General features: G+C 44.8%; 1 protein-coding gene across 1 annotated transcript; it reads right to left on the bottom strand.

The window, feature by feature from the left end:
- Window positions 1-12,237: 12,237 nt before the first annotated feature.
- CD2 (CD2 molecule) lies at window positions 12,238-24,491 on the bottom strand. Its single transcript, XM_012658469.1, has 5 exons — window positions 24,431-24,491; window positions 23,965-24,288; window positions 19,669-19,902; window positions 15,755-15,877; window positions 12,238-12,630 (listed from the first exon to the last, which is right to left on the bottom strand). Exons 1-5 carry the CDS (start codon window positions 24,489-24,491, stop codon window positions 12,314-12,316), a joined length of 1,059 nt encoding a protein of 352 aa, XP_012513923.1. The 3' UTR covers window positions 12,238-12,313.
- Between the last annotated feature and the right edge of the window lie 249 nt (window positions 24,492-24,740).

The following is a 24,740-nucleotide window of genomic DNA, read 5'->3' as shown; positions in this document are numbered from 1 at the left end:
AAAATTTGTATATATACATTGGGGACAAGTACAATTTTGCTACATTGCTATATTACATTGTGGTAAATTCAGGGCCTTCAGTGCATCAGTCACTGGAGCAATGTACATTGTACCCACCAAGCAACCTCTCATCATCCTCCCCTCCCACCCCCTCACCACTCCAAGTCTCCATTGTCCATCATTCCACACACTGCCTCAATGTGTACCCATTATTTAGCTCCTACTTACAAGTGAAAACATGTGGTATTTGTCTTTCTATGCCTGAGCTGTTTCACTTAAGTTAATGGCCTCCAGTTCCATTCATGCATTAATAGCTGCAAAAGACATGACTTCATTCTTTTTTATGGTTGAGTAGTATTCCATTGTGTATGTATACCACATTGCCTTTATCAGATCTTCCACTGATGGCCACTTAGGTTGATTCCATATCTTTGCCATTGTGAATAGTGCTCTGATAAACATATGAGTACAGGTATCTTTTTGATATAATTATTTCTTTTCCTTTGAGTAGATTCCCAAAAGCAGGATTGCTAGATTGTATGGTAGTTCTATTTGTAGTCCTTTGACATATCTCCACACTGATTTCCATAGAGGTTGTACTAATTTACATTCCTACCAACAGTGTATAATATTTCCCGGTTCCCTACATCCTCACCAACATCTTTTATTTTTTGTCTTTTTAATAATAGCCATCCCGACTGGTGTAAACACGATATCTCTTTGTGGTTTTAATTTGCATTTCTTTAGTGATTAGCAATGCTGAACATTTTTCCATGTGCTTGTTGACCATTTTTTTGGTCTTCTTTTGAAAAATATCTACTCATGCCCTTAGCCCACTTTTTAATGGGATTATTTGGGTTTTATTGTTGTTGAGTTATTTGTGAATTCTGAATATTGGTCCCCTGTTAAATGTATAGTTTGCAAATATTTTCTCCCATTGTAGGCTGTCTATTCACTCTGCTGATTTTTTAATTTGCTGTGCAGAAACTTTGTAGTTTAATTAAGTCCCATTGTATATTTTTGTTTTTGTTTCCTGTGCTTTTGAGGGCTTAGTCATTTATTCTTTGCTAGACCAATGCACAGAGACTTTTCCGTAGGTTTTCTTCTGGTATTTCTATAGTTTCAGGTCTTACATTCAAGTCTTTAATCCATCTTGAGTTGATTTTTGTATATGGTGAGAGACAGGGGTCCAATTTCATTCTTTTTCATATGGCAATTCAATTTTCACAGCACCATTTATTGAAAAGGGTGTCCTTTCCCTATTGCGTGTTCTTGTTGACTTTGTCAAAGATCAGTTGGCTGCAAGTGTGTGGCTTTATTTCTGTGTTCTCTATTCTGTTCCATTGATCTGTGTGTCCGTTTTTATACCAGTACCAGGATTTTTTGGTTACTATACTCTTATAGTATAGTTTGAAGTCAGGCAATGTAATGCCTCCAGCTTTGTTCTTTTTGCTTAGGATTACTTGTTTGTCTATTTGAGTTCTTTTTAGTTCCATATGAACCTTAGAATTTTTTTTTTTTTTTTTTTTTGAGACAGAGTCTCACTCTGTTGCCCGGGCTAGAGTGAGTGCCGTAGCGTCATCCTAGCTCACAGCAACCTCAAACTCCTGGGCTCAAGCGATCCTCCTGCCTCAGCCTCCCGAGTAGCTGGGACTACAGGCATGCGCCACCATGCCCAGCTAGTTTTTTCTATATATTTTTAGTTGTCTGATTAATTTCTTTCTATTTTTGGTAGAGACGGGATCTCGCTCTTGCTCGGGCTGGTCTGGAACTCCTGAGCTCAAACAATCCGCCTGCCTCGGCCTCCCAGAGTGCTAGGATTACAGGCGTGAGCCACCGCGCCCGGCCAGAATTTTTTTTTTTTTATTCTCTGAAAAAGGACTTTGGTATTTTGATAGAGATTGCATTGAACTTGCAAATTGCTTTGGGAAGTATGGTCACTTTAAGAATATTAATTCTTCTGATTCATGAACATGGGATGTTTTTCCATTTGTTTTATCATCTACAATTTCTTTAATCAGTGTTTTGTAGTTTTCCTTGTAGAGAGCTTTCACCTCCTTAGTTAAGTATATTCCTAGGTATTTTTTTTTGGTAGCTATTGTAAATGAGATTGCCTTCTTGATTTGGTTCTCGCATAGATCATTATTGGTGTTTAGAAATGGTACTGATTTCTGTACATTGATTTTGTATCCTGAAATTTTACTGAATTTATTTATCAAATCTAAGAGTTTCTTGGTGGAGTCTTTAGGGTTTTCCAAATATAAGATCATATTATCAGCAAATAGGGATCATTTGACTATCTCTTCTCCAATTTGAATGGCTCTTATTTTTTCCTCTTGCCTGATAGGTCTGGCTAGGACTTCCAGTACTACGATGATTAAGATCGGTGAAAGTGGCTATCCTTGTTCTAGTTCTTAGAGGGAATGCTTTCAACTTTTCCCCACTAAGTATGATGTTAGCTGCGTATTTCTCATATATGGCCTTTGTTATTTTGGGGTATGTACCTTCTATGCCTACTCTGTTGAAGATTTTTATCATGAAGGCATGCTAAGTTTTAATGAATGCTTTTTCTGTATCTATTGAGATGATTATATTGTTTTTGTCCTTAGTTCTGTTTACATGATGTATCACATTTATTGATTTGTGTATTTTGAATCATCCTTGCATCCCTGTTATAAAATCCACTTGAAGCCAGGCACAGTGGCTCATGCCTGTAATCCTAGCACTTTGGGAGGCCAAGGTGGGAGGCTCACTTGAGACCAGCCTGAGCAATATAGCAAGACCTCATCTCTATAAAAAAATTAGAAAATTAGCTGGGCATGGTGGTGCGTGCCTATAATCCCAGCTACTCAGGAGGCTGAGGCTGAAGGATCGCTTGACCTCAGAAGTTTCAGGTTGCAGTGAGCTATGATGATGCCACTGCACTCTAGTCTAGGTAACAGAAAGAGACCCTATCTCTAAACAAACAAACAACCTCCCCACTTGATTATGGTGTATTATCTTTTGATATGGTATTGAATCAGTTTGATAGTATTTTTTTGCAGATTTTTACATGTATGTTCATCAGAGATATTGTCCTGTAGTTTTTATTGTTGTTGTGTACTTTTCTGGTTTGACTGTCAGGGTGATACTGGCCATATAGAATGGGTCATGGAGAATTTTCTCCTCCTTGATTTTTTGAAATAGTTCCAGGAGCATTGGTACTAGTTCTTCTTTGAATGTTTGGTAGAATTTGGCTGCAAATCCATCTGGTCCTAGACTTTTTTTATTGGGAAATTTTTTATTACTGATTCAATCTTGCCATTCATTATTGGTCTGTTCAGGAATTTTATTTCTTCCTCCTAGTTCAGTCTTGAGAGGTTGTATGTTTTCAGGAACTTATCCATTTCCTCTAGGTTTTCTAGTGGTGAGTGTATGGTTGTTCATAACAGTCTTTGACGATCTTTTGTATTTCTGTGGTATCATTGTAATGTCTCCATTTTCAATTCTGACCTTGTTTATTTGGATCTTCTCACTTCTTTTCTTGGTTAGTCTAGCTTGTGACTTACCAATTTTGTTTATCTATTCAAGGAATCAACTTTTCATTTCACTGATCCTTTGTATTGTTTTCTGGTGTCTATTTCATGTAGTTTTGCTCTGGCATTTGATATTTCTTTTATTCTGCTACCTTTGGGTTTAATTTGTTCTTGTTTTTTTAGTTCCTTGAGGTGCAACGTTAGGTTGTTAATTTTTTATCTTTATGCTTTTTTGATGCAGGCATTTAATGTCATAAACTTCCCTCTTAACTCTGCTTTTGTTGTATCCCACAGGTTTTGGTATGTTGTGTTTTCATTTTCATTTATTTCAAAAAGTTTTTAAATTTCTATCTTAATTTCTTCATTGACCCAGTGATCATTCAGGAGCATGTTGTTTAATTTCCATATATTTTCATAGTTCTGAAGTTCCTCTTTATTGATTTTTATCTTTATTCCATTGTTGTCTGAGAAGATACTTAACATAATTTCAATTTTTAAAAATTGTTAAGAGTTGTTTTGTTGCCTATATGTGGTCCATCTTGGAGAATGGTCCATGTTCTGATGAAAAGAATGTATATTCTGTAGTTATTGGATAGAATGTTCTGTAAATGTCTATGAAGTCCACTTGGTCTACAGTCCAGTTTAGGTCCAATGTTTCTTTTTTGATTTTCTGTCTCAGTGATCTGTCTAGTGCTGTGAGTCAGGTGTTGAAGTCCCCCACTATTCCTGTATTGCTGCTGACCTCTTATTTCAGGTCTAGTAATATTTGTTTTGTGAATCTGGGAGCTCCAATGTTGGGTGAATATATATTTAGGATTATTATATCCTCTTGATGAATTGATCGCTTTATCATTATATAATATTGTTTTTGATTTAAAGTTTGTTTTATCTGATATAAGTATAGCTACTTCTGCTTGCTTTTGGTTTCCATTTGCATAGAATATATTTTTCCACCCCTTTACTTTTAGTCTATTGTCTTTATGAGTAAGGTGAGTTTCTTGTAAGCAGCATATTGTTGGATCATGTTTCTTAATCCATTCTGCCATTTTGTCTGTTAAGTGGAGCATTTAATCCATTTATGTTCAAGGTTAATATTGATATGTGAGAATTTATTCCTGTCATATTGTTGTTTTCTAGTTCTTTTCTAAATACTTTGTTTCTTTCTTTTTCTCTGTCTTTTTGTCTTTGTGGTTTGATGAAATTCTTGGGTGTTTGCCATTTGATTCCTTTCTCTTCTTCTTTTGTATGATTGTTTTATAAAATGCGTGAGTTTTATATTTTTGTGTGTTTTTGTGATGGTGAATATTGACCTTTGATTTCTCTGTTTAAGTTCCTCTTGAATATTTCCTGTAGGGCTTAATTAGTGGTGATGAATTCCCTCAACATTTGCTTGTCTGGGAGAGACTTTATTTTTCCCTCATTTAGGAAACTTGTTCTGACAGGATATAAAATTCTTTGTTTTCTTGAGACAGAGTCTCACTCTGTTGCCTGGGGTAGAGTGCTGTTGCATCAGTCTAGCTCACAGCAACCTCAAACTCCTGGGCTCAAGCAATCCTTCTGCCTCAGCCTCCCGAGTAGCTGGGACTACAGATATGCTCCACCATGCCGGCTAATTTTTTCTATATATATTTTTAGTTGTCAAGCTAATTTCTTTCTATTTTTTTAAAAAAGACAGGGTCTCACTCTTGCTCAGGCTGGTCTCAAACTCTTGAGCTCAAACGATCCACTCGCCTGGGCCTCCCAGAGTGCTAGGATTACAGGCATGAGCCACCGCACCCGGCCGAGGAATTCTTTTTGATTGGGATCTCTTCCTGGTAATTGTTGTGGTCCTTTGGTGATGTCATATTTCCTTACTTTTTCATGTTTTCTGTGCTCTTCCATCAATGTCTGCATATCTGGTATAGCAGTCACTTGTTTCATTTTTTGAAATCGCTTTCATAATGGAGAATTTTTTTTCTAAAGATGTATATATGTTATTGGTTGAGTAGGACACTTTGGCTTTGATTTTGGGTGCCAGTAGTAGTGTTATCTTTGTACAATTTCTTCAGCAGTATATAGGGTCAATGGTTTCTGTGATTTCCTCAGTGGTTTGGAGTACAGTTATTAGTTGAGGCTGCAGTGAAGTTTTTATGGAGACTTGGATGCCAACTGAGCCAGTCTTTGGGACACAATAGTGGCATCAGTGGGCTGAGTGTGCCTTTTTATAGGCATCAGAGCAGTTTACACTGGCACTGGTGGTAGTGGGTCCTAGGGGGCTGATTCTTGGGCCTCTAGGTGGCTTACTTAGATGCTAGTAGTGAGAGCAGTGGGCCAGGTGTTTGGGTGGATTTTCATGCGCCCGAGAAGCTTATGTGATGTGGGTAATGGCAGTACCCGTGGTGGAGCAACCCACTGAGACCCAAGCAGTCTGTGTTGATGTTTCTGGTAGCTACAGTGGTTGCAGTGGGCTACTCCTCAGTCCCACAGCCACCCATCACAGGGTAGTGAGTATTGTTCTATGTGTGCTTAGGAGAGCTTGGTTTCCCCTGTCTCTCTCCAGCTGGGTGGTGGCTGCATCCACATTGCCTCAAATTCAGCCCCAGGACTGGGCACAGCCCAATGTTAAACTCTCAAAATGGTATCAGTGGTGGGCCTGTGACCAGAGAGGGTGGGCCCCTCTCAGTCAAGCAGCATGGGCAAGAAGTTGTGGGGAGTGCAATCTGCTTGTGTCTCAATCTCACAACAGCCCATTGCAGGGTGATGGGTATTGTCCTAGGTATGCCTAGGAGAGCCTGGTGTCCCTGTTCTTCCTTGGGCAGGTGGCAGCTGCAGGTACTTAAGTCTGAACTCAGCCTGAGGGCTGGGCACAGCCCAGTATTAAGCTGTCAAAATGGTGCCCCTTGGGCCTGCAACCAGGGAGGGTGGGGCCCTTCCCAAGCAAGCAGTGTGGGAAAGAAGCTATGGGGAGTTCTATGTGCTCATGTCTCAGTCTCAGAGCAGCCCATTGCAGGCTGGTAGGTAATGTCTTAGGTATGCATTGGAGAGCCTGGTTTCCTTGTTCTTATCCAGCGGGGTAGTGACTGCAGCCACATCAGCCTGAACTTGGCTTGAGGGTGGGGTGCAGTCCAGCATTAAACTCTCAAAATGGCACCTTGGACCTGCAACCAGTGAGCGCAGGACCGTTCCCAGGCAATCAGTGTGGGCAAGAAGCTGTGGGGAGGGTAAAATCCACTCACATCTCAGTCTCAACAGCAACCCTCAGCAGGATGGTGGGAACCTTCCTAGGGGTGTGTGGGATCTCCTGGTCTTCCCTCTCCCTCCTCAGAGCAGTTCAACAGCAGCAGCTGTGTCTGTAGATCCCCAATATCTAGGCTCTCAGAATGGTTTCTAGCTAAAGCTGCTCTAGACTTGGATGCCTGTGGGATTTTGTATGAGTTCCCTTTCTGAAGCAACATCTCTGTGCAATCTCTAGGCAGCTCCCCATGTTAGGCCTGTGGCTCACATGGGTCGAATGTCTCCCATAGCCAAGATCACAAAATCCTGCTTTGGAGTATGGAGCCCTAGGGGTTTCTCTCATACTGTTTGCTCATGTCCAGGAACTTTTCCTAGCTCTCAGCCAGTTCCTGGCCAGGCCAGCTGCCTTGAATGCCCTCCTTACTTACTTTTGGTGCTTCCCATCACTTCTCTGGTGAATCCTAGCATTCTTTCCTAGATGATCTGTTTGAAATGTGAGTATCTACCTACTATTCTGGTTCCTCTCTGTGGAGGCACATACTACCTGTGTCTAGTCAGCCATATTGATCCCTCTCTGGAGAAAATTTTAATTTTAATGAAGTCTAGCTTATTAATTCTTTCTTTCACGGATTTTACTTTTGATGCTGCATCTAATAAATCATTACCAAACCCAAGGTCACCTAGATTTTTTCTTACGTTATCTTTTAGGTGTTTTATAGTTTTAAATTTTGAATTTAGGTCTGTGATTCAAATTAATTAATTTTTGTGGAGGTTGCAAGATCTGTGCCTAGATTCAAGTTTTTGCATATGGATGTCCAGTTGTTCCAGCACCATTTGTTGAGACTATTCTTTCTCTAAAGCATTGTGTTTGCTCTTTTGTCATAGATTAGATGTCTAAATTTATGTGAGTCTATTTCTGGTCTCTCTATGCTGTTTCATTGATTTATTTGTCTATTATTGCACCAATATCACACTGTCTTGATTACTATAGCTTTATAGTATGTCTTGAAGTTGGATAGTGTCAGTCCTCCAGTTTTGTTCTTCTTTAATATTATGTTGGCTATTCTGAGTCTTTTAGCTCTCCATATAAATTTTAGAATCAGTTTAATATCCACAAAGTAACTTGCTGAGATTTTGATTGAGATTGCATTGAGCGGTCTATAGATTGAATTGTGAAGAACTGACTTCTTGACAATATTGAGTCTTTTTATCCATGAACGTGAAATTTCTCTCCACTTATTTAGTTCTTCTTTGATTTTGTTCATCAGAATTTCATAGTTTTCTTCATATAGATCGATACCTAAGTATTTCATTTTTTAAAAAGTAAATTGTGTTGTATTTTTAATTTCAAATTGCATGTGTTCATTGCTGGTATGAAGGAAAGTGATTCTGTATAAACTTGGTGTCCTGCAATCTTGCTATAATCACTTATTAGTTCCAGGAAGATTTTTTGGTTGATTTTTTCAAACTTTCTAAACAGAAAGATGATCATGTCATCTGCAAATAAAGACACTTTTATTTTTTTCTTCCCAATCTGCATACCTTTTATTTCCTTTTCTTTTCTTATTTCATTAGCTACTTCCAGTACAATGCGGAAAAACGGTGATGAGAAAGGACATCCTTGCCTCATTCCTGATCTTAGTGGAAAACTTTGAGTTTCTCACTAAGTGTGATGTTAGGTGTACTTCTTTTGGTAGATTTTTAAAAATCAAGTTGAGGAAGTTCCTCTTTATTCCTAGTTACTGAGAGATTTTATGATAAATTAATGTTGAACTTTATCGAATTCTTTTCCTATATTTATATAATCACATGATTTTTCTTCTTTAGCTTGTTGATGTGATGGATTACATTAGTTGATATATAAATGTTGAACCAGCCTTGCATAAAATGCAAAGGACAAATCCCACTTGGTACTGCTGTATTATTCTTTTTATATACTGTCAAATTTGATTTGCTAAATTTTTTGATCTTTTCCATCTTGTTTATTTAGCACAACTTTTTCTTTCTTTTTTTTTTGTAAGAAGTGTGAAACACTTGGTGAATTTATGTGTCATACTTAGGCAGGGGCCATGCTAATCTTCTCTGTATCATTCTAATTTTAATATATGTATTGCTGAAGTAAGCACTGATTTGCTAATATTTTATTGAGGATTTTTGCATGTGTGTTCATGAGAGATGTTAGTCTGTAGTTTCCTTGTAATGTCTCTGTTTGGTTTTGGTATTAGGATAATGCTGGCCTCATAGAATTAATTAGGAAGTACTTCCTCTGCTTCTATCTTCTGAAAGAGATTGTAGAGAATTTGGTATAATTTCTTTCCTAAATGTGTGGTAGAATTCATCAGTAAACATATCTGGGCCTGGTGATTTCTGTTTTTGAAGGTTTTTAGTTATTGATTCAATTTCTTTACTAGAGATGGACCTATTCAGATTGTCTATTTATTCCTGAGTGAGTTTTGGCAGTTTGTGTCTTTCAAGGAATTTGATCATTTCATCTAGGTTATCGAATTTATGGGCATAAGGTTGTTCTTAGTAATCCTTGATTATCATTTTAATGTTCATGGGATCTGTAGTAATAGTCTCTCTTTTTTTCAATTTTTTAAAATTTATTTATTAATTAATTATTTTGGGGGGACAGAGTCTTGTTCTGTTTTCCAAGCTAGAGTGCCATGGCATCAGCCTAGCTCACAGCAACCTCAAACTCCTGGGCTCAAGCCATCCTCCTGCCTCAGCCTCCTGAGTAGCTGGGACCACAGGCATGCGCCACCAGGCCCAGCTAATTTTTTCTATTTTTAGTTGTCTGGCTAATTTCTTTTTATTTTTAGTAGAGACGGGGTCTCACTCTTGCCCAGGCTGGTCTTGGACTCCTGACCTCAAGTGATCTTCCCACCTCGCCCTCCCAGAGTGCTAGGATTACAGGAGCGAGCCACCGCGCCTGGCGACAATTTTGTCTTGATAGCCAGGCATGATGTACCAGTAAAAGGAACTGCAGTGAATAGGCCCTTAGTACTGTGGTGGTAAGTTGTGGGATGCGGGGAAGTGCTCTATAGAACCACCAAAGGTATCAGTCTTTTAATGAGCCTGTACCCCTGGACTATGAACTTCCCATGTATTCTCAGTTTCTTCTGCCCTTTCAGCAAGATGGTCAGCACGGGCTGGAGTTGGATACTTCTCTCCTTCCAGGAAGGCTGAAGGGGCTGCAATTAGGTATTTCCTTCCCCTCAGGTCAGTTAGGGTCTGATAAAAATCCTCACAGCTTAGGCTCTTGTTAAATAGTTTCTCCTGAGGGAAGATCTTGTTAAGAAGAACAAAATGCCTGGCATATTTCAAAATACAGGTGACCCTTGAACAAAATGTGTTTAAATTGCAGGGGTCCACTTATATGTGGATTTTTTCAAACAAACCTGGATTGAAAACACAATATTCACAGGATTCAAAATCACCACATATAGGTGGGTTCTGTAGGGCTGACTGCCGGGCTTGAGTATGTGCAGATTTTGGTATATGTGTTGGGGGAAGAGGAGTCGTCCTGGACCCAATCCCCACGTACACTGAGAGACGACTGTAGCTACTTTTCTCCACCCACCTGCGGGAGGTACAAGGAGATTTTTCTTCAGCGTCACTGTGAGAATCTGTTTGAGCTCCTAGAGGCAAAATTCACAAAAGCGTGGGGACCCCCAAATAACTAGGCACCCCCCCCGGAGTTTTTATCTCTCACACTTGTTCATACTGAGACTCCAGCAATGCTTCAATTGTAGCTCAGACTTCACTACCTTGCTGGTTCCTGTGGATGTTTTCACTCAAGATTTCTGCTCCAGCAAGCCACAAATTTCTGCCTTCGACTGTTGGTCTCTCCAATTCTGGGTGCAGTGGTTTGCCTTGTGATCCCACCTTTCTGATGAATCTTGGAAGAGTTGCCCTCCTCCCGGAAGCCTTTTGTGACACCCCAGTTCCACCACACAACCTGGGTTCACAGTTATTCCTCTGGGTTCCTGCGCTTGCCTTTGGCCTGTATTTATCCATCCCACTGTGTCACATGTGCCCACCCCTCTCCCACTAGACTGTGGGCTCCTTGAAAGCAGAGATGCAGTTGTACACCTCTGTGTTCTAGTGTCTAGCGCAGAGCCTGCCATGCAGAAGTTCAATAAATGAATGTGTCATAAAGGATTGAACAGGCAGTGTGTGTTCTGTACCATGTGTAACAACACAGGACTTCAGAAGAAAGGCAGAGCTCGGGGTCAGAGGCCAGGGAAGGCTTTCTGAAGGGAAGGCAGGACCACCCAAGATTGCCATGAAGAATGAGAAATGCGCAGCACTGGAACCCTCGTCTCCCTCACTGGGGAGGTCCTCTGGTGATTGTTCCCTAACTGGATTCTGCGTTTGGATTTCAGGAGGCTCTGGGGCTTCATTCATCATCGCCCTTAGTAATGAACTCTGGGTGCTAAAACAATAGGTGCTTAGATTCAGAGGAAAAAGCAGTTCAACAATTAGTGAGCTCTCACAGGAAGTCCTGAATATACTTGACTTTGTGGTTTAGACCTCAGAGCTTCCTGCCAGAGCTTAACAAGGTTCAGCAAGCCTAAGAAGCCAAGGAGAAGGCGGGCGGATGGGACCACAAATGTGGCACCAACATTTCAAAGCGAGGTGTCTTTTCACCACCTACTATTTTCTAACTTTAACTAAAAATTGTTTTTTTCCTCCCACTTCCCCCAATGTACAACTAGCATGACTTCTAGCTAGGGATGTGGTCTGATCTTTTAATTATGGTCATTTAAGACCCTTAGTATTTGATTCAACCAGCTTGTCTCTGAGCCCACCCTTTTATGTCATCTGATGGGCTCATGGTGCCTCCAGTATTCATGGACTTCCCTCTTTTCAAGGATGACTCTACAGGTCACTGTGACCATGTCTGAACAGTCAAGAAAGTGAGACTAAAAAGATTAAGTTTTTTGGTGCCTTCTACTGAACTTTGTGCACAGAGGTTTCAATTCATTACACACATCTACAAATAGGTCGTTGTGCCCAGCTTTGCAGCTGTGACCTGGGGAGCATGCTCTGGTCATTTTAGTGAGGCTGAAGGTGGCTCAGGTGAACCGGATTGACCAAATTTGATCCTGCTGTCTCACCCACGCACCTCTTTCTCATTCAGCAGCTTCCTCTTCTCGATAATGAGCAGACATAGGTCAAGTCAAAGCTTTTATTTCACTTCTACTCACAGGACGGTGGGCAGGTGTCCACCAGGGCACACAAGAAACCTGAGAGTCTCTCAAGCTGCTTGCGGGGAGACTGGGGCACAGCCACCATGTGGCTTAGCTCATCTGCACGTGAGCTGAGAGGGAGCTCTTAGAGAGCTCTAAGATTTTTGTGTTCAGTCACCCATCATCCTCACAATCACATGTTTATTGTCTCTCCCTCCCAGATGTTGACCGCATGCTGAGTTAGAAGGTGCAGAGGTAGCTGTGGCCCACGAGCATCAGGAGGTGCTAATGTTCTGCTCGTAGAAAATACCTGATGGAAGTGTGGATGTGCACACCCAAGGTGGAGAAATCCACAGTGTCTTTTACTGGAAAGAAAGGTCTCCATGCTTTTTAATTAGAGGAAGGGGACGACATGTGTTCTGCAGCACCACGGGGAGGTTTCGGTTGAACTCGAGGTCTGGGGAGGGGCGGGCCTTTATGCTGATGAACTTGTGTGCCCGACGAAGGAGGGGGCCTCCTCTGAGGCTGGTGCTGGACACGGTGACCGGGAGGCAGCGGACGATGACCAGGTGCCTGGGAACGATGACTAGGTGGTGGGGGTGCTTGGGAAGCCCCTGGATTTTGAGGCACAGAGGCTGGCATTTGGTGGGGCTTCTGGCTCCTTTCTTCAGTAGCTACTCTGTGGACTCTAATCTCCAGCTCCTCATCTGCAACAAGAAAATCTTTATAGAGTTCATCTCGGCGAGATGCAATCAGTGTAAATATTGAGTACCTCTGTGTGCGAGGCGTTAATGCGAGCTCCTTTGGGGGATGCAATGAGGAAGCAGCAGCTGCCCCTACCCTCGGAGAGCTCTGGGTCTTACAGGAGAGACAGAAATGCTCGCCACCACAGGTAGAGTGAGAGCCCAGGACTTCAGAGAGCTTGGGGAACCAGTGAGAAGAAGACACACAGGTGGAGGGCTTCGTGCCTGGGGCTCCCACGGGCAAAGAGGTCCCACTCAGACCTCAGAGCCCTGCCTCTGTGCCATTCTAGCGACTTCCCTGAGAGCAAGAACCCTGTGGTTAGCGCACATTGCAATGGCGTCTGAGTAGTCATGTCGTTTCAGTAACAACATTCCGTTCGATGGGTTTGTATGTTAGAACTGCCTTTCACTCAATTCTGCTGCCATGCAACCCACATTCTGGCGAGAGGTTGGAACACATATGAGGGACTTTTCAGTCCTTAGAAATTTACTAGTTCCTCAGAAATTCATGGCCTATGCTCTCGGGCTTAGGAGGGAAAGAATTCCTTTCCTCATCCTCCAGGATTTTCTGCTTTGAGTGACTTTCGTCCACAACGGTAGGGCCATGACTAATAGTAACGTAGTTTTTCCTGTACTGCCTTAAAATCACACAAGAAATCTGTGAGGGCCCTGCTGGCCCCCTCTGGCCTCCTGTAGGCTACGAGTTAGGTATTCCAATCCCTGCACCCAAGACCATCTTTGCAACGGCCCCAGAGGGAGGTAGGAAGAGAAGATTCTCCCTGGGGTAAATCAACAGTCTCTTAAACCGTCATAGGGACGTGTGGCTGGGAAAACACAGCCCCTCTCTGAGCATCACCCTGTGACTTCAAGGTGACAACGCCAATCCAAATGGCCTCCTCTGACTGCTGGGAATGCAAGCGTCAGGTGGCTTCGAATGTGAAGACTCAAAGTCAGACAATGTGATTTTGACATCTGAGTGGCCTGTGTGCTCTAAGCACAAAGAGAAACGGCCCCAGAAAGGACAAAACACATCCTTTATACCATCTTCAGGGCCCCAAGGTAGCTGAGGTTATGCCCTGGAGGTTGTGGAGAGGACTTTGACCCCGACCCCAATTCCCAGCTGCAGGACAGTGGGTGATCCTTCCTCGTCTCCTGCCTGTCAAGCTTGGACTGGCATTTGTTCACTGCTCTGTTTGTCCCCCACTTTGTTCATTTGTTCTCCCAACATTTATTCCTCATCTTCCAGCTGTTACATGCCATCGCTAAGTAGCAGTAAGGACTCAGACACAGACACTATCCTCAGGAAGCCTAAAGTCAAGTAAGTGAGATGACCCAGGGCTGCAAATCAGTATATCAGTTTCCAGTGAGAGCCCAGGGCCACCAGATCGTGCAGACAGAGGCCATGAGCTCTGGTGGGAGGAGCGGGCTGGACAGACGAGGCTAGCAGGCTGCCTGGTCAGAGCAGGACTGCGGGTCCCCAGCACACCCCCTCCAGCAACTTCCGGCCACTGCTGGAACTCCCGCTGCGGGCGTTCCCCAGCCTCACTGTCTGCCCCTCATCTGCATCTCAGGTTGCTCAGCCCAGAGCCTGGACTAGAATGAGGCAAGTGAGGCAGACGGGGCCTAAAATTTAAGGAGCATCCACTCTCAGGGTAGGTTGGCCACGGGAGAGCGCCTCCTTAAATTCCGTGCCCTGGGCTCCTTGCCTCTCTCGGCCTGGTCCTGACAGCCTACTGGCCACGGGATTAGAAGCAAATAATTTAACCTCACTGAGCTTAAGTTTCCTCATCTGTGTTAATGTCTTCTACCTTCTGTGATGACGCTGAAAGCTGGATGAAATAATGAGTTTAAGCATAGAGATTTGTGCCTGGCACAAATGACTTCTTTGCCAACATAAGCTAATCATCATGTTGGTGTTTTCGGCCTGGTGATGGCAGACATTTCCTTGTCTGGGGAAGAATATGTGGTCTTTGACCATTAGGTGGTGGAGAAAGGGTCTCTGCGGGGCAGGGGCTGAGCACAGCCTGTGCAGGGCACGGAGGGAGGAAGCCATGTGTGCCTATGGGCTGTGCAAGGGTTCTGTTCCGCTGGGGTGGAGAGTGCGGAACGATGGTGGAGGGAAGAACAGGCACTAAGCTTAGGAAGATGTTTCGGGGCCAGGCTGGGGGCCATGGTATGATGGGACATGGGGCTGCAGCCTGAAGGGGTGACTGAGGGAGAACTGAAAAGAGAATTGGAGGTAAGAAAGCAAATCGGAAAGGCACAGGGCCCAAGGCCACCACTGCCTGCGGAGCTTCAGACCTTGTCCTTGGGCCTTGCCGGAACCAGCTGGTGTGGGTGGGCTGGGCCCACTCAGGGAGAGGCTCAGCAAGAGGGGACCCAGGCCTGCTGTGAACTGAGATTGCACAGAGCCCCAGGCCTGCCCGTCTGCCGCACACCCTGCTGGTGGCTGACACCCCACCGCCTCCCCGCAGCAACACCTGGCTTGTCGTTCTCTGATGTGTTCTGCCTTGGGTGGCCTGGATGCCCCATGAGCCCGCGCCTCACTTACGAGCCCAACATTTTCATTCTTGACAGGTTGTTGGACAGGCTCGACCTGAGGAAAAACGCTCGCTCCTGAATGGTGAGTTAGAAAAGGGGCTCAGTCATCCTGGTTTAGAACAACTGTTTTCTTGTATTTGGCCACCTGAGTGATTTTACCTGTGTTCCTAGGAGCTTGGTCCTGAACATACCGTGGGCCATGCACGCACAAGATGGTTGTTCCTAGAAATGGTGTTTTGAGGCTGACCTTCCTACCCATGCAGAGAATGTATCCACACTGGCCTTATGCCAAGGAGGCCTCAGTGGATTCCCATGAGGCTGACCCGGATTCAGCATCTCAAAGCTCTACACAGTCGCCATCAAGAATTTGTTTTTCAAAAACCAAGCTAGCCACAAAATGAAACGAGCTATAACCACAGGTTACAACCCTGACATTTTGAAACTACCTGTCTCCATGATTTTCTCTGAGTCCAAGGTGTTGTCCCCATGTGATGTTTCACAGGGATTTTTCTGGGACCTGCTGTGGGATGGAAGAAGGAGAGCTTACTGTTTCTCCTACGGTTCTGTTTTTTCCTCTTGCTGATGTAGAAAATGAGCAGTGCCACAAAGATTATGAAGAGGATGCCACCTCCGCAAATGCCAGCGATGAGATAGATGTCCAGACCTTTCTCTGCAAGAGGAGAAGAGGGATGAGGGCTGGCATGGTGGTTCATGCATGAACTCCCAGTACTTTGGGGGGCCAAGGCAGGAGAATGGCTTGAGGCCAGCAGTTCAAGACCAGCCTGGGCAACATAGTGAGACCCCCATCTCTACAAAATTTTTTTTAAAGTTAGCCTGGCATGGTGGCACACACCTGTAGTCATAGCTACTGGGCAGGATTATCACTTGATCCCAGGAGTTCAAGGCTGCAGTGAACTGCAGATCATGCCACTGCACTCCAGCCTGAGCAAGACCCTGTCTCTAATAAAAAAAAAAAAAAACAGAAGTGGGCCCAGACAGAGGGGTCATTTCATTGCTCTGGCCAAGGAAGCTGCCTCCTGATTCAAGCAGATAAAAGAGCTCAATGGGAGCTTTTGGTCTCATAGAGGCCAAGTTCATGGAAGGTGGTGAGTTGTGTCAATTCCTGGAAGGGTCCAGGGTCCGGGGAAAGCCCCTTCTGCAGGCTCCTTGGGAAACTGCTCTCGGGGCCTAGACTAGACTCATCTGATTGTTCGTGGTGGTGAGGCCTGTCCACTCTCCCCATCACGGAGAGCGTCATGGAATTTTAGATCTGAGGAGTTTAGAGATACTACAGCGTAACTTCTAGTTTCAAGATGAGGCCCCAAAAGGGAGGATGAATTGTCGGCGGCCACACTGTATCTGCTCCTGAGCAGTTCCCTAAGCGGCCCCTTGTCTCAGTGTTTCCATGTTGTTTGCCCCGCTCTCATCTCTGGCTTCCCTCCTGCACCACGATTCTTTCTCACCCTCTTGACCGGGCCGTTTCCAAACCCTGAGGGGGAATATTTCTCTTGTGCAGCCCGCTCTGACCTCACAGCCAGCACAGCCTCTCAGATTCTCCTGCAGCCCCGAGGGGAGCTCAGACACACAGTGAGTTAGCAACAGCAGTGGACTCACTTTTCAGTCCCCAGACCTTAAAAACAGTAACTTCGGTGTCACGGAAAACAGGTTTGGGTCCCGGCTCTTCTAGGCAAGAGCTGTCTGACATTTGGTGTGTTACTTCACCTCTCTGAGCCTGTTTCCTTCTTTGCAAAGTGGAGATAACGAAACCTACATCACAGGGTGGCTGTTGGAAGTCAATCAGATAATGGATATGAAAGTGCTTTGTAAACTGTAAAACAACACACAAGTGTGAGGTCTTGCTCTCACTAGTGCTCTCTGTGCCGGTGTTTCTGGGAGCTGTTTCCCAGGAGGGGTGCTGGGCTGTCTGCCCTTTGTCAGTCAATACAGTGAGAGCGGCCACAGAGGGGCCGGGGGTCAGGGGCCGGGACATCTGGAGGACAAACTGCAGCTTGGCCCAGTATCACAAAAGAAATGCTTCCCCAGCGAAACAACCCTAGGAAGACACTCTTAGACATGAAGCCCGGGAGGGGCCCCAGCGAGCAAGCCAGAGGCTGGGAAACCAAATTTAACAGATTATCAAACTGGAGTCGTTTGTTCCTCCTTGGTTTTCTTTCCTCAGGTCTCTCTCTGACTCATTCTTTGCCCGCCAGTGACGCAACTTGCCTGCTCTACCAAGGAAGGGGCGTCACTAGAGAAGCAGGCATAACCTGAGCCATGTCACTGAGCTGAGAAAGGATTCTGGGTCCTTTAGGCCCTGCTGGCTGGGAGGAGGGGCTGGGGCTGCTGGAAGGAGTTTACCTCCTGCTGGGCTGAGAACTTTTCAGATTTGACCCAGAGTGGGGCACTGGGTAGCAAGTGGCTAAGTCAGGCAGCCACCAGGTCACCTTAGAGTCCTGAGACAGGGTGGCCACACCTTTATCTTGGGCACACTCAGGAATGTAGGCAATGCTTACACAGTCTTTTCTCAGGTTTGTGCACTGTGGCCCTCTGGGGCGCCTGGTGGTGCTCTTGGTGGAGAACATTCCAGCTTGTCTCAGGGGTAGCTGTCACTCTGTTGTTCAAAAATATGTCCCTACAATCCCTAAATCCAATCGTATATCTTCCTACAGTTTCTTTTAGAGACAACACATGATGTGTGATGAAGTATTTCTTGTGTGTCTGAATCTGTTCCTTCTGCCAAGTATTTTGGTTTGAAGTATGTACACACTCACCTGACACGAGCCAAATGGTTAGAGTCTGATCATTGCTCCTCTCCACCTAGGCCTTGCAGAATGAGATGTCCAAATCCCTTTTAGGGTCTTTAAGAGCAGCCCCTCCCTCCCAGTCTCCCCCCAGGTATTCTTCCTGTCTCCTTTGTGACTCTTCCCATGACCAGCCCCTGCTCAAGGGGACGGAAAGGACAGAAATGTTCCAGCCTTCAAAATTTGGCTTCTCCCAAGGTCTTCCTTCCCTCCCTCCTTCCATCCCTAACACACAGATTTTTATACCGGTGATCTCTAGTTAAAATAAACACAAAGAGTAGGGTTGCCAGATAAAATACGAGACACCCAGTTAAATTTGAACTTCAGATCAACGATGAATAATTTCTAGCATATGTATGTTCCGGGCAGTATTTGGAACATACCTACACTGTATTTTTATTTGCTAAGTCTGGCAACTCTGATCAAAGGCCTCCTGAAAGGGGAAAGAAAGACATGAAGTCAAGAAGGGACAGCTTCACTCACTGTGCCTCACTGATGGGGGGTTGTGGGGGGACAGCTGATGGGCAAACATAGGGGGTGAAGTGATGCTGGTCTAAGTTTGTGGTTGGCAGAGTCTCACATGCTCCAGTGATCCTCACTCCTGGCATCCCATCTTTGTGTAATCCCCTCTGAATGAGTGTGGGCTGGGCTTACTGACTTACTTCTAATGAATAGAAGACAGCGGACATGATTGGGATATCATTCCTGAGATTAAGTTATAAAAAGACCACGGCTTTTGTCTTGGGCACTTACTTGTGCTCTCTCTTAGGTTACTGTGAGGGAAGGCAGCTGCCATATTGTGAGGCAGCCCAATGGCCCACATGAGTGAGCTTGCAAGCGGATCCAAGAGTCTACTCCTCTGATATTCTGTGATCATGGAGCTTATTCTCTTTGTGGACCAGGAGGCTGAAGCCCAGAGAGGGGAAGAAACTCTGTCAAGGTCATCTGGCTACATTTGGACAGACCCAAACTAGAAGTCCAGGCCTCTGGTTCCCAGGCCAGAGCTTGAGCCCTACAGCAAGATGCCTCTCAAAAATTTCTTCTGGAGGTCATAGCAAACAGGGACACTGGGGATACATTAGACTCTTGGAGTCTCAGGACTTCCTGGAGCTAGTCCCAATGCTGGGCTGTCCTGCTGGTGTCAGGAGGAGTGGGGCCTTGCTGTGTCCACAGTCCTCTCTGGCCTCGCATGCTCCCTTCCCCTGTGCCCCACCTCCCAGAGTTTCTACAGCTTTTCTACCCTCACTCTTGATAGGAGGTGCTGACCATTGACCAGCTCCCTTCCATGGAGGAATGTTTAGGGGAGGAGTTGGAATCACGGTCACTAACTAGCTGAGGGACCTTGGGCAAGTCAGTTTCCCTCTCTGGGAAATGGGGCTTTGCATGAGATAATCTCTACAGCTCCTTCCCCTCTTCAATTCTGCAATTCTTTCTCGAAGAAGAAGATCTTTTTAATTGCCGGAGGTCAAATTGTGCTCAGTGGGAGGACTCCTAAGATAGGTGACCAGAGAACGTCACCCCCTCTAAGGCTTTCCTTGTAGGTTTCCAGAGGAAGAGGTACGTTTTCACTTCTCATCCTGAGCCAAGGCCACCTCCCAGCCAAGGCTCTGCCCGCTTAGGCCTGGCAGGCTGTGAGTGTGAAGCGATGCCCACTACGTACCCAGACAGTTGACGACTTTCTCACTGGATTCCTCACTGAATCTGTTCTTTGCCGTGCACTTGAACATCGCATTCAGGCGGGTGGTCCATTTGTGTGTGATGACCCTCTGAGAACTTGTCATGAAATGTTTCTGATTTTGATACAGCTTTAATTCAGGGTCAGTTCCTTTCACTACCTCGCAGGTCAAAGTTGTATTGATACAATCCCAGGAGATCTCTGGTTTTGAGACCAACTCTAAAAAGAAAATAAAGATCCAATTCATATTAGGCAATTTTCTGATTTTAATAGCTATATCTATTAATATAGGGAGGAATAGAGTCAGTTTGGGACCAAGGAACAATTTCAACGGCCCTTAGCAACTTCTGAAAATAATTGTATTTTATTGTATTTACATAGAACATTCAGAACAAATTTATTGCTGATAAAGCTTGTAGATACATTACACCAGTAAAAAAAGTATGTCATATCTAATGTTTATGTGCTGCCTTATACCTTAAAATGTTTTTACATACATGATACCGTTTAATCCTAATAAGCAGAGAGGCCGATGTCTTTCTTCCCTTTTATAGGTGAAATGCCTACCTATTTAGGTGGTCTTAGGGCAACTCCAAAAAATTAGCAGATCAAGAGAGGAGCCACCCTTCTGAGTCCAAGTTCAGCAGTATGGGTAAGAGGGTGACCATGTCCTGATCCCCACTCACCTCAGGAGCTTGAGAGGAGCGATGCTTTAGGAGCAGCCATGAACCCCACCCTGGAGGAATCACCACATGAGAGGCCTGGGACTTTGCTCGCCCCCTACCCCCAGCAGGGTCCAGAGGGCCAGGTGGGGGAATGTGCGGGTGTGGGTGTCCAACGAGCTCAAGGATCTGGAGAGAAATGACAACAGCCTGGGGACCAGAGACACGGTTCTGCTCTTCCCGGCCAAAGCTGCTTGACTACTCACTGTGCCTCACTGGGCCTCATCTATAAGAGAAGGATGAGAAAAATATTCCCTGCCCATTACAAAAGGGACAACATGTGGCAAAGCCCTGGGAAAATTGTTAGGTACCGACACTATTAGTGGTAGTCCTTGCTTTTGTTAATCATAAACTTCTGGCCTCTCCTTCTCTGACATGATAATATTTAAAGGCTACATCGTAAAAGAAAATACACTTGGCCTTGCTGTTAGACGGGTCAGGTCCAAATCCTAGCTCCACCACTTCCTAGTTGTGTGACCTTCTCCTTTTCCTTCTCTTTTATTCCTTTCCTCATTCTTTACTCTCTCTCCCCAGACTGGCCACCTTTCCCTGTCAGATGCTCTCCGTTCATAATGTGGACAGACGGCTTATTTTTCAATACTTCCCTCCCACTCTGACTTCCAGACACCAATATCTTCCCCATGGACCATCCCAGCTAAATTTAATTTCTGTCCCAATATGTATAGGCATGCAGAAATTAAATTAAATTTTCTTCCCATCCTGAGATTCTATGTGACCCAGAATGAAGAAAATGGAAAAACATCAACATACAACAACATAGTCAGTACGTAGCCTAGGGGTTGGGTCACGGTGTTTACCTGTCTTTTCAAAATGGAAACATTCTTTTTCTATTTATAACAGTAACATCCAATCATTATAAAAATTGATAAAATACTTTTAAAAGTTTAAAGTGGATTAAAAATCACCCCCAATTCCACTACCCAAAGTAAATAAAAATTAGCATTTTGATGATGTATATCTTTACCAGATATTTTCTATGTGTATGTACACATATATATAATATAATATTTTTAAAATTAAAACTGAATTATGTGATTTTATCGTCTGCCTTTTCCCCCTTACTATGAAATTATATTATGAAATTCTTTCCTTTATGAACATAGGTAAATGTATATCTCCACCATCTTTTTAAAATGACACATTCTTAATTTAACTAATAAGTTTCTAACTGCTGGAATTTCTAATCTGTTTCTAATCTGTTCCAGTATTTCAACAACATATACAACACGGTGATGAGTGTCTTCATGTAGCGATGCCTCTGTACGCATCCTCCCTGTGAGGATAGCTTCCTACCAGTGCGTGGCCTGATTATCAGGGGTCCATTGTGAAGGCCTTCTCAGGGTGAGAACTCCTTGCTTTTGAGCCGCTCGTATTAACCCTTTCTCTACCACCATCTGCTTCTAAGGGGCCCTCCAATGCCTGCAGCAGCTCCTTCGTTAAGGAGATGTGGGTACCACGACCGAAGCTTGAGAAAGTTGGAGAAACAAGGAGACGCGGGAGGGCATTAGCACTGGGCAAACAGGTACCGTGCCCCAGGCACTGCGGGGCACCTTCACACACGTGTTCTCATCGACTATCCCTTGAAGTTATTAAGAAAATCAGACTCAGAGCTGATAGGGAATTTGCCCAAGGCCAGGTGATAAGGAATGGTGACCAGACCCCAAGTTAAGATGCTGTGTGACATTGATATGTACACACACAACAGCAAGTCGCTGTCTTTTGGCTAAGGGGTGAGAGGGTTTCTTTTGGGAGTAATGAAGATGTCGATCGTAGCGATGCTTGCACAACTCTGTGAATATACTAAAAGCCACTGAATTGTACACTTCAAATGGACAAATTGTATGGTATGTGAATTATATCTCAAAGAAGGTGTTTGGAAAAAAGGAAAAAGATCATCCTCCTTGCCACAAGGACCTCTGGGATTGAAGCCTGACTTTGCTCCTATGAAGCGACGAGACTTTGGTCAAGCTGCCTCTGATGGGGTCTCTGTTTTCTTACAGGTAAATAAGGGGGTAGTAGCGACTACCTCTCTACTGCCTCTGAGCACCACTGGGAGCCTCACATGAGATCTGCAAGGGAGCCCCTGACACCAGCTGGCGGCCTTTGTTACCACCACAACACCAAACTCGACACGAACGTGCACTCAAGACAGGACACCTGGGCTGTGCTGGCGGGAGTCACGAGATCTGCGGTCCCCAGAGCCTACAGTCAGAGGCCCCTTCCGGCGCCATTCTGAGCCTCACCCCATTTCTGGAAGGTGCTCTCCATTCGAGGCTGCAGGGGAGCTGGCGATGTCTGGGATGGCTGGAGCCGGGCTGCTGCTAGGCCCAGGTGCTGAGGACAGGGCTGCAGGGAGCCCAGGCGGGAGGACGGGGCCTCCGGCTCTGGCGACATTTCCTGCGCGCAGCACAGCAGTGTTGATTTGCTCACTGAATGGCTGGCTCCTGTCCGTGCTAGGGCTCCTGTCTGCCTCTCCAAGCCAAAAGCAGCTTCCCCTTCTCCCTTCTGGCCATTCCCTGCACCGTGTCCCATGGGCTTTCAACTTCAATGGCACTTCAATTCCACTTTCACCCCCTTCTCTCCCTCACCCAAGCCACGTGTCTGTCCTTTCTCCAGCACGGCCCTCAGTGTGCTCATTCTTCCTCACCTCAGAGGCCCCTTTCATCCAGGCCCGTGGTTGCCAAGCTTGCCTGCTCCTTGGAACCCCCCGGGGAGATTTAGAACCTACCGATGCCCACGCTCCATACTCCAATCCCTGATTTAATTGGTCTAGGATGGGGCCTGGGCACTGGTGACTTTTAGAAGCATCCCCGTTGATTCTAATGTGCAACCAGGGTTAAAAATCACCCACCAGCCCTTCCCCACTCCACTTGGATTACAGCAGCAGCTTTCTGGCCAGTCTCCCCACCTCTGTCTTCAATATCCACTCCTGCCCTCCCAGTACAAGTAGAGACGCACAAAGCCACACATTGTGTATTTTCTACACATATCGGCAAAAGTCACCTTCCACCTTCGATCACGCTGATGTTGAGCAGATCCAAAACAAGAGCTGTTCACCCTTAAATGCATTGTTTCTAGCCCTTTCCTGCAATATAACTAACTACTTCTTTGGGGCACTCTGGCTTAAAGCTGGCTCTTCCGATGACAGACCCACTGCTCTCCAGTTAGCCTCACCTTCCTGCCACACTTTTAGCTTACCCCTTCAGCACCCACCTGGGATGGCCCCCTTTTTCCTCTGCCCACTTGTTCCCCTTCTGATTAATGCCACCTTCATCCAGGTTCTTCACCCAGCCCCCCATTCCCCGTAACCACCTGGAGAGAGCTATAGGCAGCTAGACTCGAGAATCTATCAGATGTGTGTATTCCACCCCCAGGCCCCAGGACTGGAGTCTCCACAGGGGCAGGACGGATATATTCGATGTGCTTCAGAGCCCCGCTGGAGGCAGAGGTCAAGGCTGGAGAATGTTATAAATGCTATTTCCAACTTGCTAAATAGCACCCATGCTGAAATGAAAATATTTAGGGAATGAACACTTACCTATAATCTTCAAATGGAATGTTTTTTCCTGCACGAATTTCCCTTCTGTATTGTATACTGATACCTTGTAGGTACCACCAGAATTTTTCTTCAGAGATTTAATTTTCAGGGTTCCATTGGCTAATACCGCATATGTTTCATTTAGATGGAAAGATGTCTTGTCTTTTTTGAATTGTGCAACTCTGGTCTTGTTTGGTCCTTCTTTTTCCCATTTTATATCATCAATGTCATTATTCATTTGAAAATTAGGAATGTCCAGGTTGATTTCCTGATCCAAGACACCCCAGGCTTCCTTGGGATTCCCAGTCTCACTGGGGACTGCATCTGTGAAAAGCAAGACAGTTAGAGAGGTCTTCAGATTCACTGCCAGGGAAAGCTGGGCTATGACCTCTTTGACTCCTATCTCACCTCAGGGTTTTCAAAGAAGCTTCTAACAGTGACAGTGGAGACCCACACATCAACTTACCTTTGGTAGAAAAGTTGAAGATCAGAAGTAAGTTGGCTAAAATTTTACATGAGAGGTTCATCTTAAGCTTTACTTTCCTTCTTAGGATTCTGAGCTCTTCACGCAAAGGGAACTGAAGTAAGACTGGTGGACTCCACCCCCAACCCCCTAGAGCTTAACCACATGCCTCTCTTTTTTGCTTTTTTTACAGTAGCATAGAGTACAGACACACACACACACACACACACACACACACAGAGCAAACCAACCCTTCTGATGTGCTCCTTTGCCAAAGCAGGTGTCTTTATGGGTGTATTTTCTTATCACATTT

This window comes from Propithecus coquereli, unplaced genomic scaffold, assembly GCF_000956105.1.
Source record: "Propithecus coquereli isolate 6110/MARCELLA unplaced genomic scaffold, Pcoq_1.0 Scaffold589, whole genome shotgun sequence".
NCBI lineage: Eukaryota > Metazoa > Chordata > Mammalia > Primates > Indriidae > Propithecus > Propithecus coquereli.
The sequence above is the reverse complement of the archived record's forward strand: the minus strand, read 5'-3'. Positions and strand labels throughout refer to the sequence as shown.

Excerpts from the sequence above, each read along its gene's own strand:
- CD2 (XM_012658469.1), bottom strand. The coding sequence starts at position 24,491 with ATGAACCTCTCATGTAAAATTTTAGCCAACTTACTTCTGATCTTCAAC. Across the intron at positions 19,903-23,964 it reads ATTCCATTTGAAGATTATAG|AGTTGGTCTCAAAACCAGAG; the intron begins GTAAGTGTTCAT and ends TTTTCTTTTTAG. Across the intron at positions 12,631-15,754 it reads ACAGAACCGTAGGAGAAACA|ATGAGGAGCTGGAGATTAGA; the intron begins GTAAGCTCTCCT and ends TTCTTGTTGCAG.